The sequence below is a fragment of the Pyrus communis genome, chromosome 5 (genome assembly GCF_041283825.1).
Source record: "Pyrus communis isolate YQ-2024b chromosome 5, ASM4128382v1, whole genome shotgun sequence".
Lineage (NCBI taxonomy): Eukaryota > Viridiplantae > Streptophyta > Magnoliopsida > Rosales > Rosaceae > Pyrus > Pyrus communis.
Genome location: NC_142569.1, coordinates 12,257,830 through 12,272,795, shown reverse-complemented (window position 1 = coordinate 12,272,795; position 14,966 = coordinate 12,257,830). Strand labels below are relative to the sequence as shown.

At 38.8% G+C, this 14,966-nt stretch overlaps 3 protein-coding genes across 8 annotated transcripts; 2 read left to right on the top strand and 1 right to left on the bottom strand.

Annotated features, from left to right (window-relative positions):
- Window positions 1-3,389: 3,389 nt before the first annotated feature.
- Window positions 3,390-6,265, top strand: LOC137724541 (alcohol dehydrogenase). Its single transcript, XM_068463303.2, has 10 exons — window positions 3,390-3,588; window positions 3,692-3,828; window positions 4,216-4,262; window positions 4,405-4,730; window positions 4,817-4,899; window positions 4,991-5,066; window positions 5,173-5,234; window positions 5,343-5,438; window positions 5,646-5,807; window positions 5,912-6,265. Exons 1-10 carry the CDS (start codon window positions 3,552-3,554, stop codon window positions 6,026-6,028), a joined length of 1,143 nt encoding a protein of 380 aa, XP_068319404.2. The 5' UTR covers window positions 3,390-3,551; the 3' UTR covers window positions 6,029-6,265.
- Window positions 6,266-7,572: 1,307 nt separating this feature from the next.
- Window positions 7,573-10,510, top strand: LOC137725719 (alcohol dehydrogenase 1). 3 transcript variants are annotated; one of them, XM_088694377.1, is made up of 10 exons: window positions 7,573-7,981; window positions 8,081-8,217; window positions 8,434-8,480; window positions 8,627-9,035; window positions 9,244-9,319; window positions 9,430-9,491; window positions 9,580-9,675; window positions 9,770-9,931; window positions 10,021-10,133; window positions 10,232-10,510. In XM_088694377.1, exons 1-10 carry the CDS (start codon window positions 7,840-7,842, stop codon window positions 10,338-10,340), a joined length of 1,353 nt encoding a protein of 450 aa, XP_088550503.1. In that variant the 5' UTR covers window positions 7,573-7,839; the 3' UTR covers window positions 10,341-10,510. The 3 variants fall into 3 exon arrangements, with proteins under 3 accessions (XP_088550503.1, XP_088550504.1, XP_068320588.2); XM_088694378.1 differs by having other exon boundaries at window positions 7,592-7,981; window positions 10,239-10,510; XM_068464487.2 differs by having other exon boundaries at window positions 7,593-7,981; window positions 10,021-10,510.
- On the bottom strand, window positions 10,384-14,176 carry LOC137725718 (uncharacterized). Of its 4 annotated transcripts, none has more exons than XM_088694381.1 (3): window positions 13,832-14,174; window positions 12,776-12,876; window positions 10,384-10,807 (listed from the first exon to the last, which is right to left on the bottom strand). In XM_088694381.1, the coding sequence occupies exons 1-3, from the start codon at window positions 14,061-14,063 to the stop codon at window positions 10,745-10,747; spliced, it is 396 nt and encodes a 131-aa protein (XP_088550507.1). In that variant the 5' UTR covers window positions 14,064-14,174; the 3' UTR covers window positions 10,384-10,744. The 4 variants fall into 4 exon arrangements, with proteins under 4 accessions (XP_088550507.1, XP_088550506.1, XP_088550505.1 ...); XM_088694380.1 differs by having other exon boundaries at window positions 10,384-10,859; window positions 12,815-12,876; window positions 13,832-14,169; XM_088694379.1 differs by having other exon boundaries at window positions 10,384-10,859; window positions 13,832-14,168.
- Window positions 14,177-14,966: the final 790 nt, after the last annotated feature.

Sequence of the window (14,966 nt, the reverse complement as noted above, 5' to 3'; positions counted from 1 at the left end):
TATGTTTTAGATTGTGTACTGAGAAATAAATTTATTTTATGTTGTAGAAGTCAAATAAAAATCCTAAGAAATCCATGAAAAAAGTTCATACAAATCCATAAGAATCTATAATATAAATCCATACAAATCTTCCAATTATAAAGTCCATTAAAATCCTTTAAAATCTGTCACATTCCGGCCCGACTTCACCGTAGCACGATATTGTCCGCTTTGGACCCCTACCACACCCTCACAGTTTTGTTTCTGGGAACTCACACGAGAACTTCCCAGTGGGTCACCCATCCTGGGATTGCTCTCGCGCGAACTCACTTAACTTTGGAGTTTCGATGAACTCCGAAACAGTGAGCTCCCAAAAGGTCTCGTGCTAGGCAGAGATGAAAATATACATATAAGCTTTACAGGATCTACTCCCATGGGCGATGTGGGATGTTACAATCCATCTCTTAGGGGCTCAACGTCCTCGTTGGCACACTTCCGACCACGGATTGACTCTAATATCAAATTGTCACATGGGCCCCCACCACATCCCAGACCCAACTCTACCGTAACACGATATTGTCCGTTTTGGGCCCATACCACACCCTCACGGTTTTGTTTCTGGAACTCACACAAGAATTTCTCAGTGGATCACCTATCCTAGGATTGCTTTCGCGCGAACTCGCTTAACTTTGGAGTTCCAATGCTCCGAAGCGAGTGAGCTCCCAAAAAGCGAGTGAGTTCCGATGAACTCCGATGAATATTTTATTTATTTAATTATTATCTGACATTGGTTTAGGTGTATTTTATTTATTTAATTTTATCACAATGTCGGTTAAAACCGACAGTAGGGTGGAGTAGGGTGGATATATTATAATTAAATTGCTAATGAACGCGCTTTAAACCGACGTAATGTTCAAGTATAGATCGCTTTAAACCGACGTTAATGTCAGTGTCGCTTTTAATCGACACTGCGTAGTGGCGGATTAAACGAACAAACCGACACTGAAGGCCTTTCGTGACGCTAACATTAGTGTCGCTATTCTAATCCGACATTACATTGTTTTATGTCGGATTTTTGCCAAATTTCCGATAGAAATTGGGTTTCTTGTCGGTTTTTGCTTCGCCAGTAATAGCCTATATTGTAATGGGTCCTTAACAGGTTGGGTCACTTTACCCAACATGTAAAGTGACCCGACCCATTATGACCCGTTAAGAAAAATATATTTTTTTTCTTAAATTTGCACATACCACATCTTGCCACATAAATATTACTTCAAAACATTAAAACACATTTGTCGTTTAAGCAGTACATCTACACTCGAAAATAAGAGCCTAATAAAAAAACATCCATACACTATTAGTCTATTACAAAATATTAAATGTGCAAAGATATGCAAAATGAAAGAGTTTTTGTTTTCAAGGTTGTGAAGCCTTTCTCAAAAGTTTAAACCTTGTCAATGGAACTCAAAGCTTGCATGTTATTTCTTTTACAAAATCCTCAATTTTCATCGATCATCATGAGAAAATTGTATTGGAACTTTGGCTTGATTTATTGCCTTCAAGAGTTATGTTGATGATGTTTTCAGTAAGGTTTTCCACGTCAGAACTCTCTTCGGCATAAACTAAGTATGGAAAAACCAAACATTAAAAACCATTCAAATTATGAGAAGTTTACCAAAATAATTATGAAAAGAAATAAAACACTAGTACTATACCATATAAAAATACATTAGCCTCCAACCTAATGCACAATGGACGGTTGAGATTAAATCTCAGCCAATCCAATGGTCACCAATTTTTAAAATTTAATTATATATATAATTATTATAGTTTTTAGGGGTATAAAATTGTTAAATTAATATATATAATTATTATAGTATTTTTTTTAAGGTTATAAAATTATAAAATTAATATTTTGCTTATTGTGTATCGTGTTACTCACGTGTATACCCGAACCAACCTGTTATCTTAGGTGCTTATCAGGTTACTCAATAACGACCTGATTCCTTATCGTGTAGACCCGAACACCTATTAATTTCGTGTCGGGTTATCAGGTTATGTCAGGAATTGTCAGGCCCACCTACACCACCTCATTTTGAGACAATCGAACCCACCCTCATATTCGCCTCCCTATCAACCACCGCCTGTTCTGAATGAACCCCAGCCCCCTCAACCACTTCAGTGTCAACATCGTGGCCCAACCCTGGGGAAAACCTCGGCGCCTCCATCCTCCATTCTCCATCATTGCTCAAGACCCAGGCTTTCCAAGCACCGATCCCAACGTGGGATTACCTACCTGCATCTACTTGCCATATGGTACACATGTATCATCCACACTCCACCTTTAAAGAGATGGCATTGATTACACTTATGATCAATCAACCCACATAAGAAACGGTGCGTCGGGAGACGCTCGTATTGCACCAGAACTCTAATAAGCTCCCCGCCCTCCGATGAAGGCAACCTCAATTGCACACCCCATCGGAGAGGTTTAAACACATCATTGGCAACCCTAATGTGCATGTATTTGCCAAAACAGAAATCATTATTGCAATTGACCTTCATGCACCGACCCAAGATTGCTCTAATAACCTCCCTCATGAATACGGACCTAAAAACATTGCTCCCACAGTGGAACGTCAACCGAAACCTAGAACTTATTAACTTCCGCCAATAACAACAAGGATTTACTAAAGAACCACAGACTATCCTTTAGAACAACTCAAACTTCCTCCTCAAAATTAAAGCTAAAGAGGATGCAATTATCACCGATCGCCGTGGTCTCCACACTTACCTTAGGACGCCATAAATCCTTAATTACCCCCATAACAATATTTGGCCTCAAATACTTATGGGAGAGAACCTTACCAACCAAGAAGAATTTTGAAACCCTAAGCCTCTTCGTCGTCGTGTTGCTGATCACCACCTCCAGATTCTTAGACTCCGACAACTGCAATCTTGAGTTGAAGAGCCGAAGAAACAGATCCATCCTGTCATTGAAAAGAGAACGGACCGCTGCCACACACCGATTTGTAGTAGCCGCTGCCCACAAACCCTAGACTCGAAACCCTTACGTGCCGTGAGGACGAAGGGACTTTGCGTATGCACTTACCGTCCCCAATTAATAAAATCTAAAAATGAAGAATTAATTTCACTTCTCACTATTGCTAGTATTAAACAAATTTCATCACTCATCAGTAGAATAATACTAGAAAGATCATATATTTAAATGATATTTTATAAATCATCTAACGTGATTATTAATGATTAAATTATTACTTTAAACTAATCTCTCTAACATTATTCATGATATTTACTACTAGTCCAGATCTATGGTTGCCATTTGACCGGTAAAAAATATCTGTGGTTGCCAAGTGGTATTTCTCCTCTGGTTTTTGAGTTCAACAGTCACTTGTACCGTGGACGCATGACACGTCCACTTGAAACCAAAACAAAGCTTACAACTTTACTTCGTATTTACAGTGGAAGTGGATAATCCCATTGCTAAAACCATCCTCTGAGTTCTAACAAATCAACTGAATCTCACTTCTTTAACCCCAAATCTTTACTACATGTCGTCTACAGCCGGCCTTGTGATCCCCTGCACAGGTACCAGTGCAAATTTGAATCTTTTTTTAAATGGGTTTCTTAGTTATATCGGAATTATATGATTCTGGTAAATGATGGGAGTTTTGTGTTGTGGATTTTGCAGCGGCGGTTGCATGGGAGGCAGGGAAGCCGTTGGTGATGGAGAGGGTGGAGGTTGCTCCACCTCAGGCCATGGAAGTTAGGATCAAGATCAAATATACTTCACTTTGCCACACTGATCTCTACTTCTGGGAAGCCAAGGTCAGTAGCAATACACACTACACACACACACACACACACACACACACACACACACGCATATATGATTTTATATGATTACGATTTGAAATTTGTAGATTTGTAAACTACGAGTAGAGTTTTCCGGCCAATTTTGCCATCTCTTTCTTTAAGTTAATTGCAAATGCCGTTCGTGCTAGAAAAGCTAGAGGATCATTAGTTCTTTAGCATATATGAACTTCGACAACAAATTTGTGGAACATGTGTGAATTTTAACCACGAAATGCAGTCGTACTCGAAACTGAACAATTGGCGTGTAATTGTTCTCCTATGGAATGTGGCTTATCGTCCGGTTTATATGTTTATTGTTACATTTACTTATTTGGATTATATTTTTCTTCTGGGATTCAGGGCCAGACACCTTTGTTCCCTCGAATTTTCGGCCATGAAGCATCTGGGTACGTTGTTTATTAAGTCAACCTTATGTTTTAACTTCTAACTTTCACCAAATATTGAGTCCCATACCAGTTTGAGAGGTGTCTAATTGCAATTCTGGTTTTAGTCCAGGTTATGACCTACGAATGCTTATTGTTTTGACAGAATCGTTGAGAGTGTTGGGGAAAGCGTTGAAGGCCTCGAGGTTGGTGATCATGTGCTACCTGTTTTCACCGGGGAGTGTGGGGACTGTGCGCATTGCAAGTCTGAGGAAAGCAACATGTGTGACCTGTTAAGAATAAATACAGACAGAGGGGTCATGCTAAGTGATGGGAAAACGAGGTTTTCTATAAATGGGACTCCGATTAATCACTTCCTCGGCACATCCACCTTCAGTGAATACACTGTTATTCATTCCGGCTGCCTTGCCAAGATCAATCCCCTGGCTCCTTTGGATATAGTTTGCATCCTCAGCTGTGGCATCTCGACAGGTTTGGTGTTCTACTCAAAACATTACGGTCTTGATTTATGCATCCAAAGCTGATGAAATGCTGAATATTTTCTTTTCCAACATCAGGTTTGGGTGCCACTCTGAATGTAGCAAAACCGAAAAAGGGATCTTCAGTTGCTATCTTTGGACTTGGGGCTGTTGGGCTGGCTGTATGTCTCGGACAAACTCTGTTGATTCAAATACTTTAATATATCGCATTTTTTCTTTTTCCGTATTTATACTGATATAGGCTTTGTCTAGGCTGCTGAAGGTGCAAGAATTTCTGGGGCATCACGGATTATTGGGGTTGACAGGAATCCCAAGAGGTTTGAGGAAGGTATTTATAATTTTTGTCCACTGCCATTTGCCATGGTTTAACAGGTAGTTTACTGGAAAAACATAGAAACAGATTCTTGCTTAAAACTTTCTTTCCCTGGTTTTAGCCAAGAAATTTGGAGTGAATGAGTTTGTGAATCCAAAGGACCATGACAAACCAGTCCAGGAGGTGAAAACTCATTTGTTATTCTTAGTAGATGTTGCTCCATATATCAACATAGATCGTTAAGTTGTGTACAACCTTCTAATTTAGTAATTTGATCTACAAAATCAACAGGTTATTGCTGAGATGACCAATGGTGGAGCTGACAGGAGCATAGAGTGCACCGGCAATATTAATGCCATGATCTCGGCTTTTGAATGTGTTCATGATGTATGTTTTCTGGTTACAGCAGTTACATTTTGATTGCTTCAGTTAGGTTGAATCGGTAATTTATTCATCATGTTCACAGAGTCACCAATCTCCCGTTCAATGTAGAATATGTGTGTGCTAGTTCATCTTTTAATGCTTGCCTATCTACATTCTACCCTGACCTGCGGCTACAGTTATCAGCTTACATCCTTTCAATTGGTATTGTAGGGTTGGGGTGTGGCTGTGCTTGTTGGAGTACCGAACAAGGATGCAGTCTTCATGACTAAGCCCATTAATGTGCTTAATGAAAGGACGCTTAAGGGAACTTTTTTCGGGAACTACAAACCTCGGACAGACCTTCCTTCGGTTGTGGAAATGTACATGAACAAGGTAACATAGTTTTTGTCTAAGATTTCATCCACTCTATCAAGCATTCAATTCCTTTATTGCAGATTCTAATGAATGAAGCCTTTCCTTTTCACTTTTCTGAACAGAAATTGGAAGTAGAGAAGTTTATAACGCATCGGGTGCCTTTCTCAGAAATCAATAAAGCCTTTGATTACATGACAAAGGGAGAAGGCTTGCGGTGCATCGTTAGCATGGAAGAGTAGCTATCAGTTCATAAATAAACTTCAACAAGTTTCCAACTTCGATGGAACAACTTTAGTGTTGCCCAAAGTATGCAGTGTTACACTGCTTAAGCGATCTTCTATGTTTAATCTACGAATGTTATGTCAAGTTGGGTTCAAATAAGTACTTATCGACTCGTTTTTTTCGTAAGAGAGTAACTCACGTATACAAGTCTCAACATTTCCTGCAATGATAAATTCATCCTTACCTTTCGAAAATGAAGTACCCTTATCACATATATAAGAAAACAAATATGTATTACTGCTGTCCGCAGCCAACGACAACCTGTTTGGTCATCACAGGCCATTTGACAAACAGGACCTGAAGTTGGTGGAAATTCTTATATCCGCCTATCCGGTCACCCGTGTAAACCATCACGGATGACAGATCTTTGATAAAACAAAGCAGGGTCTATAGCGAGCGTTCACTAACGGACCTCTGGGGACGGTGCTCGTTTGACATTCCAGAGAACCAAGGTCGCCTGGGTAGGCTGTCTTTGGACTTGGGGCTGTTGGCCTCAGCTGTAAGTTTTGGAAACAAAATGATTTTCATATCCCCGTTTTCTCCTAAGTATTATACAAGAAATACGAAAAAAATAACTATTATTATTCTTATAACAAATTGAATTAGAATTGAGAATATATATATATTCGACCGAGCCGAATTCAAGTCTACTTCGAGTTATGTCGTAAATTTTTTTTGAGCTGCTCATGAGGTTTACGAGCCAAACATACCACCAATGCTCAAGCTTGGTTTGTTTATTAATCGAGCCGAACTAGGCTTGGCTTGGCTCATTCATGAGCCGAGCTTCGATGAGCAGAACACGGTGCGAGCCCGAACTGTTTCGAGCCAATTTATAGCCCTAATCCTAAGACAGTTGAATTGAATATTTAATGTTCTGTGACAGTAACTGTGAAATTGTGTAATCTAAAACTCTGTGACACTTTGACATTGGTATTTTAAAGCATGTTGATGCAACACTAATTCATATTGGACTTGGGTTATACAACAGTAGTTGGAAGGAATTGAATACAATTCTCTTTTTATTGGAATTTCCGCTAGATAAGTTTGGTTTAATATAGCAACAACACAAATTTCGAAAGAAAAATGATAACGTGAAATAACTGCAAGGGGAACCCTTCACTCATGATGCAAAGGGTGTATACCGCTTTCTATCTATCTCTGTCGTCTTTTGACTTATCATATGAGGAGGAGATGAGGGAAAAAAGCGTACATAGATTCATTACAAGTTTTTTTAATTGGTTTGATTGTCTATTTTTTTAATGTAATAATATATATAAGGTATCCTCCGGTTAATTCAAATCAAAGCAATCGAATGTCGGACTCGGCCTATATGACATACATCACCAACACCCCACCTTTTTCATATATTTCATACTTCACCAACACCCCACCTTTTTCATATATTTCATACTTCACCAACACTCCACCTTTTTCATATATTCTATACATTGCCAGCACTCCACCTTTTTCATATAACACTTAACCTTCGAGTCCAAATGGAATACGATTCACTTTCAAGATGCCTTAATTCATCAAAGTGTTCTAGAGAGAGAGAGAGAGAGAGACTCATCTTCTCGCTCCTAAGAATAAGTTAACAGAGAGTCCCTTGGAGTAGTTATTGGAGGCCATTTTTTCTCAACATCCTCCCAAAAATAGGCAAAGAATTGCTCTTGACCTTTGATATTATATTTCACCATCTGTGTTTGCCAATTGGCATTTTCATCCTTCTTTTTTCTTTCTAAGTAGAACACCCTGTGAATTACAAACCATGCACAAAATGCATAAGAGTTTTAGAACATTGGTGCACAATGACCATTTCTTGAAGCTCCTAAATAACCAAAAATCTAGGTTCCTCAGACCGGAACTTTACAGCACTTCGGCTCATGCTGGCCGTGCGATCACCAGCAAAGGTTCAGCGCAAAGTTTCTTACTTTCGAAGAACGTATGTATGGATTTGATCGAATTTGTGATCATCTAAAAGATGGGATTTTCTGTTGTGGTTTTTGCAGCGGCTGTTGCTTGGGAAGCAGGGAAGCCCTTGGTGATAGAGAAGGTGGAGGTTGCTCCACCGCAAGCCAATGAAGTTAGGGTCCAAATCAAATACACCTCTCTTTGTCACACTGATATCTACTTCTGGGAAGCTAAGGTCAGCAAATACATAATCCATATAACCATTTATACATGATTTTATGAATTAACCGAGAAATATACGCAAACAGAATCCGGTTACAAACTTTCAGTAAAAATTTGGACTGGAAGGTTACTAAAATGGTCCTATTTACGCATATTTCTCTCAAACTTTTCATTTTACTTTTTATAACTTATTAATCTTCTGTTATTTGTTTTGCTTCCGGGAATTCAGGGCCAGACACCATTGTTCCCTAGGATTTTCGGACACGAAGCAGCTGGGTAGGTTGTTGCTTTTAAGTGAATCTTACCAAAAGTTAAGTTGGTATTTATGTCTAATTGCCTTCCAGTCTTGATTCTTTTTCTCTCTTATGTTTCCCCATGTTTTTGTCCAAATTATGAATGCAAATGCTTATTTTTCGTGACAGCGTCGTTGAGAGTGTTGGTGAAGGCGTTAAGAACCTCAAGCCGGGGGATCATGTGCTTCCAGTTTTCACTGGGGAATGTGGGGATTGTCCACATTGCAAGTCTGAGGAAAGCAACATGTGTGAGCTGCTGAGAATCAATTGCGATAGAGGAGTCATGATTGGTGACGGGAAAGCAAGGTTTTCGCAGAATGGGACTCCGATTAATCACTTTCTCGGCACATCCACGTTTAGCGAGTACACAGTTATCCACGAAGGCTGCCTCGCCAAGATCGACCCAAAGGCACCGTTGGATAAAGTCTGCATCCTCAGTTGTGGTGTGTCGACCGGCTTAGGTGCCACTCTGAAAGTAGCAAAACCAAAGAAGGGTTCTTCAGTTGCTATCTTTGGACTTGGAGCTGTTGGCCTCGCTGTAAGTTTTGGGAACAAAATGATTTTTACATTCCCGTTTTCTCCCATTACACACCTCCCTTTAATTTTATCGATCCTTGGTTCTCTCTTGATTTATTCAGTCCTAAGGACATAAAAAAAGGACCGCAGGGGGAGGAAACGAGAGTTCGATCAAATACTTAGCGTTGTTTCCCATTTGGTAGTTAGAATTATGAGTGTTTCTCTCTCAGGCTGCAGAAGGTGCAAGAATTTCTGGGGCATCAAGGATTATTGGGGTAGACCTGAATCCCAAAAGATTTGAGCAAGGTATAGTTGAAATTTTACACATTGTCATCGTTAAATTACCATGGTTTAAAAACTATTGGCAAAACATAAGAAACCAATTCTTGCTGAAAACTTTGGTTTACCTGGTTTAGCCAAGAACTTCGGAGTAAACGAGTTTGTGAACCCGAAAGACCATAACAAGCCAGTGCAGGAGGTGAAGACTCGTTCTTAATTTACACTTAAACCCCCTCACAGATAGTTCAACTATACTCAATCCTATATCATATCTTTACAATCGACAGGTTATCGCTGAGATGACGGATGGTGGAGTTGACAGAAGCTTAGAGTGCACCGGGAACATTAATTCGATGATCTCCGCTTTCGAATGTGTTCATGATGTATGCTTAATTTTTATATTAACAGAAGTTACAATTTAAGGGTTGATAACTTGCAACTCAAGAAACCTATATGTTTGGATTGGTAATGAAACAGGGGTGGGGTGTAGCGGTGCTTGTAGGAGTGCCAACCAAGGATGCAATCTTCAAGACAAACCCCATGAAAGTACTTGATGAAAGAACCCTCAAAGGAACAATTTTCGGCAACTACAAGCCTCGGAGCGACCTTCCCTCTCTCGTGGACATGTACATGAACAAGGTAACCTAAGTTTATCCAATACTTTCTCGAGTGATCGGTTCTTCGATTGTGGATTTTAACTAATGTTTTCTTGATCACTTTCGATACAGAAACTGGAAGTAGAGAAGTTTATAACGCATCGACTTCCTTTCTCGGAGATCAACAGAGCTTTTGACCTAATGTTGAAGGGGGAAGGCTTGCGGTGCGTCATTAGCATGGAAGAGTAGGATTACTGTCCAAATTCATATACTAATTAACTATAAAAATAGCAATCAAGCTCTTAATTAACATCACAAGATAACCAATGTGTATGCGAGTCAGTGCCCAGTGCCCAGAGACTCAAAATCAGACCGAGACTCCGATGCAGACTCAGATAGCGGAGGAGCAGAAGCTGGTGGCGGTGTACAATTTGATGGTGGTTGAATTATAAATGCATGATACAAACTGGAGAATGAAGAATCGAACACAAAATCTGTAATGCAAAGAGGAATGTTATACGTCGTCGTCTGATGTTATTGTAACATCTTTTTAAAAGTTGTGAAAAACAAGCAAGCAGATTTTGTGCCGCCACTAACTATACACCGTCACAGTTTCCTACCATCCATCAATGCTTAACTTCTGTGGGAAAGACCATTCTTTTGCGTTTAATAAGATCTCCATGAGCTCTGCAAAGAATACAAGTATTTAACTTCCGCACCACTTCTCGAAGAGGGGCGACGCCTCACAGTCAGGTTTGCTGTGCTAGGCCTTTCCTAAAAGCTTAAACCAAATCCCTTGTTCCACCCATGTGATGTGGCTGTTACTTGTACTTCTCCATGATTCTTCTGGCTTCTTCTAGACTGTCATCCATCCCGTCCTCCTTTGGTGTCGAGGTGGTGCCTCCACTCCTCCTCGGCCCTCCATCATTATTCAAAGCAATGAATATAAAGTATACAAGTCCCATCGTAGCCTGTTATCATTGAATGCTTACTTCAATACAGTTATATGATATATGTACTTAAAAAACGAAGACTATCCATACAAGAATAATGTTCTCTTATTGACGATGAATATATTGTCTACATAGCTTCTCATTTCTTTGAAGGCTTATTTTTTCTTATGCCCCTTGGAACTCGAACATTATCCCACTTCCCCCCTCAAACAAAAATATTACCACTTTGCACCTTGAAACTCAATTTTCGCTCTACTTTGGTTAGATTCCGTCTATTCTGTTAAAAAGAGACGAAATCTGCTTACATGGAAGAAAAACTGGTCCCAATATGGTGAATCCAAGCATCCCATTCTCAATGAAAAAGATTCAAAAGCAAGAGCAATTGTTTCAAATCAGGTGGGTTCCAAATTTCCAATTATCTACCTTTTCATCCCGACTATGTCCTTGAATACTACCAACCCATGAGGCTTCACTCAAAGAACTGAATACACAAATCACAACTAACACATCTCTCTCTCACTCTTCCCCGACCTCCCTCATCATAAGCCATACGGCCCATACCCACACCAGTATTAACCCCTCCCTCGTCAGCCGTTGTCCATCGAAGAGAGAGAGTAACAGAAAGTAATTATTATAAATAAAGGGAAGAGGGAGTGGGGAGGGCACGGGGAGGAGATAGGTTTTCTTTCTTTTTTCTTTTTTTTTTAATTGTCATGTCACCATAGAAAATGGAACTCTAATACCACCTACGAGAAAATTACTAAATTGCCCTTCCACATTAACATATTTAACGAAAAGGACAGATTTCAACCAAAGTGGAGCGAATATTGAGTTCCCGGGTGTAAAGTGACGATTTTTTTGTTTCAGAAGGGAAAGTGAGACTAAATTGGAGTTCTAGGGGGCATGCCCAAAAAAGGCCTTCTTTACAGTAAGACCATCTCGAAAGAAGATGTCAAATTTTAAACAAAAAAATTTTAAATTTTATAGTTTATGTGGCACTTTGACATTTAAATTTTTTTTTCCTCCACCCAACATATCAAATTAAATTATTATTTTATTACATTATTTTCTTTTCTTTATTTTTGTTTTATATATATATATATATATATTGGTGAAGATTTGTTTTATATTTTAAAGAAACATTAAATTAATAGAAAAATAGTAGTTTGAAGCAAAAGGAACACCTTCTGCAAAAATAACAACGACATGGCCTCCTGCTTCAGTGGGCATGTCACCAGAGCAAATCTTGAGCAAAAACTCTTCAAGTTTTTGTGCGAGATCGACTTCCCAATTGGATTCTAGGTCACGCTCTGCTTGCACTCTATGAAATCCACCTCCACTGCTAACGTTGCTTCCACCCGGATACTCTTCGAGTTTTTGTGCGAGATTGAGTTCCCAATTGGATTCTAGGTCACGCTCTGCTTGCACTCTATGAAATCCGCCTCCACCATCGCCGTTGTTGCTTCCACCCGCTTCGTCTCTGGCGTAAGTGATCTTCTGTGAGTTGGATTGGGCATTGGCGCATTGTGGAGGTGCTAGATTCACATTTGGTGGAGACTAGGGTTTTTCAATTTGGGGGTTTTCGAAAGCGATGATTTTTAGTCGATATTCGTCCACATAGTGTGTGATAGATGGAAAATCAAAGATTTTCTTTGTGATTGCAGTTCGTGAGCTTTTCAACAGGAAGATGGGTAGAGCAAGAGAGGGCAAAAAATTTAATAAAAAAGATTTAGTAGTTAATTAAAAATTATTTGAAGCTGCTGTCAAATTTGACAGCAACCCCTCCTGCTGCCTTTCCATGTCATGCCATGTAGGATTATAATGCTGTTTTTTGTTACTGTTATTTATGATGTGGACCTTTTGACATCTCCTTTGGAGATGCTCTAAGGTAGCAATCTACTGTTCTTGCTGGAGGAAAGAAATAGACAACATACCAAATTAAACTTCGAAAGGGTAAGACTCCGCAGAATTACCGGCACGAGATTGGTTCCTGCCTCAACTCCATCTCGCCCAAGCTTCCACGCCGTTTGCAGAGCTATTTACATAATTTAACCAATAGTTAACACAAATGTAAACATAAAACTGGTAGTAACTATTTGCTCTCTTGTATGAGCAGGACAACAACAAAAGTAAATCATGTGACGCAGACGGGGAGCAACATTGTTAATTTGATGTGAATTTAAGTTTTAAAGAACAAAATAACGTCCTCGAAGTGATAATGTAACTCAAAAACTCAACCACAAACCTAATATCTTATCCTAACAATTAAAAATCCCGACTCAAAATTAGCCTGCATTTAAAGGTCGTCATAGAAATGCCTTCTTGGACTAGGAATTAGAAGTGGATCCTCTATAAGAGTTTTCCGTTGACGAAAACGGAAAAATAACAATAAGGGGATTTATTCTTATGAACCTAGAACCGTAAAAGAACAAAGGTCTGTAACCAAAATTTCCCTAAGAAAATCACACTTACTGCACATTGCAAATCAGTAATCAGTCAGTGTTTCACCCACCAAGTATTAGGCGTTCCCTCAACTGAAGTCTATATTCTTTAATCTTCCTGCAAGAACATTCAAGTATTCACAAAAATTATCATTTTAGTCACAACTTCACTGCCTCTACAATAACCTCAATGTTTCATGCACGATGGACATCATCGCAATTGTTTTTCGGGCCAGTCAGGTACACTTTCACTCTCCTAACCAAAAATCACTGGAATTGATACACAAATCTAAATCTAGAGACTACAAAATTCCATTATCTAACAGAAAACGAACATGCTTTCTGCATACATATGCGCATTACTTCCTACTCACCATTACTATTCAGCTGCAATAACATCATTTATCAGAACCCAGAAACCAAAAACCAAAAACAGAAAAAACCCAATCCAGAAACATAAAAAATTAGACAAACCCACCAAATAAAAATGTTCAGGATGCCATTCAATACTACAAATTAGAACAACAAAAGCAGTGAAGTGCAGCTAACCTTTCAAGAAGTTGGACTGTGAAGCAAATGCAACAGGAACAGCAAAGCGATGATTCTGAGTCCTCTGCCTCTTAATCCGAATAGCTGAGAGCAAAGACTGCTTCTTTAGCCTTAAAGATGAATTGGAGGAGAAGAACTGAGAGTGGGTGAAAGCTAGGGATTGATTCTTGTAACAATTTGGGGATTGTGCGCTTATGCAGCACAGGCTTTGCAGCATAACCGAACCCGCCATCGAATTTATCTTTCTGCAAAAATGTCACGGAAAATTAATTGGGAGAGCTTCAACGGCCATTTGAGGTTTTACACACGAAGAAGGAGATTAGCGTGCGACTCCCTCTCAGCCTCTCAAGCGGTGCGTTGGAAAGGGCCTACCGATGCCCAAATTTAATTTGGCCCAAAATGAAACAGTTGTTTATTTTTCTCTGGACTTTTTTTATGGGCCCATTTTTCATGTCTTTCTAATTTTTTTATTTTTGGCTTTCTATTTGCATATTAAGCAGAACCAAGTCAAATTAAGAACTTGTTTGGATGTATTTTTAAAATAACTACGTTTTTAGAGAAAATATTTTTTGGTTCCAAAAGCACTAAAAGTGTTTTTTGTAAGCTTTTTGCAAAAATCACTAGTTATGTGTTTTTTTTTAGAAAGCACTTTAAGTACTTTTTTTAAAATAACTGAAAGCGGTTTTAGAGAAAATGTTTTTTGGTTCCAAAAACACTTAAAGTGTTTTTTGCAAGAATCACTAGTTATGTGCTTTTTCTAGGAAGCACTTTAAGTGTTTTTTTTTAGAATTTACTTGCATTTTTACTAAAGATTGGTTCAAAAAATATTTTCACCATAAACGCTTTCAGTCATTTTAAAAATACATCCAAATGAGTTCTAAATTAATATAAAATGACTCAATTGATTATGATAAAAAGTTTCTTGGCAATTCCTATTAAGATTTCACTTTGTGAGAAGAAAATCTATCAAAAAGTATTAATTTATGAAGAAGGCCACATCAATTTAGGAGGGAGGCTATGAAAATCGATTAAAGTGGTTTAGACATGTGAAACAAAAATTTATAAATGATCTGGTTAGACAATGTGATTATGAAACAGACGCTCAGGGAAAAAGAGATAAAGGAAAGCCAGTAAG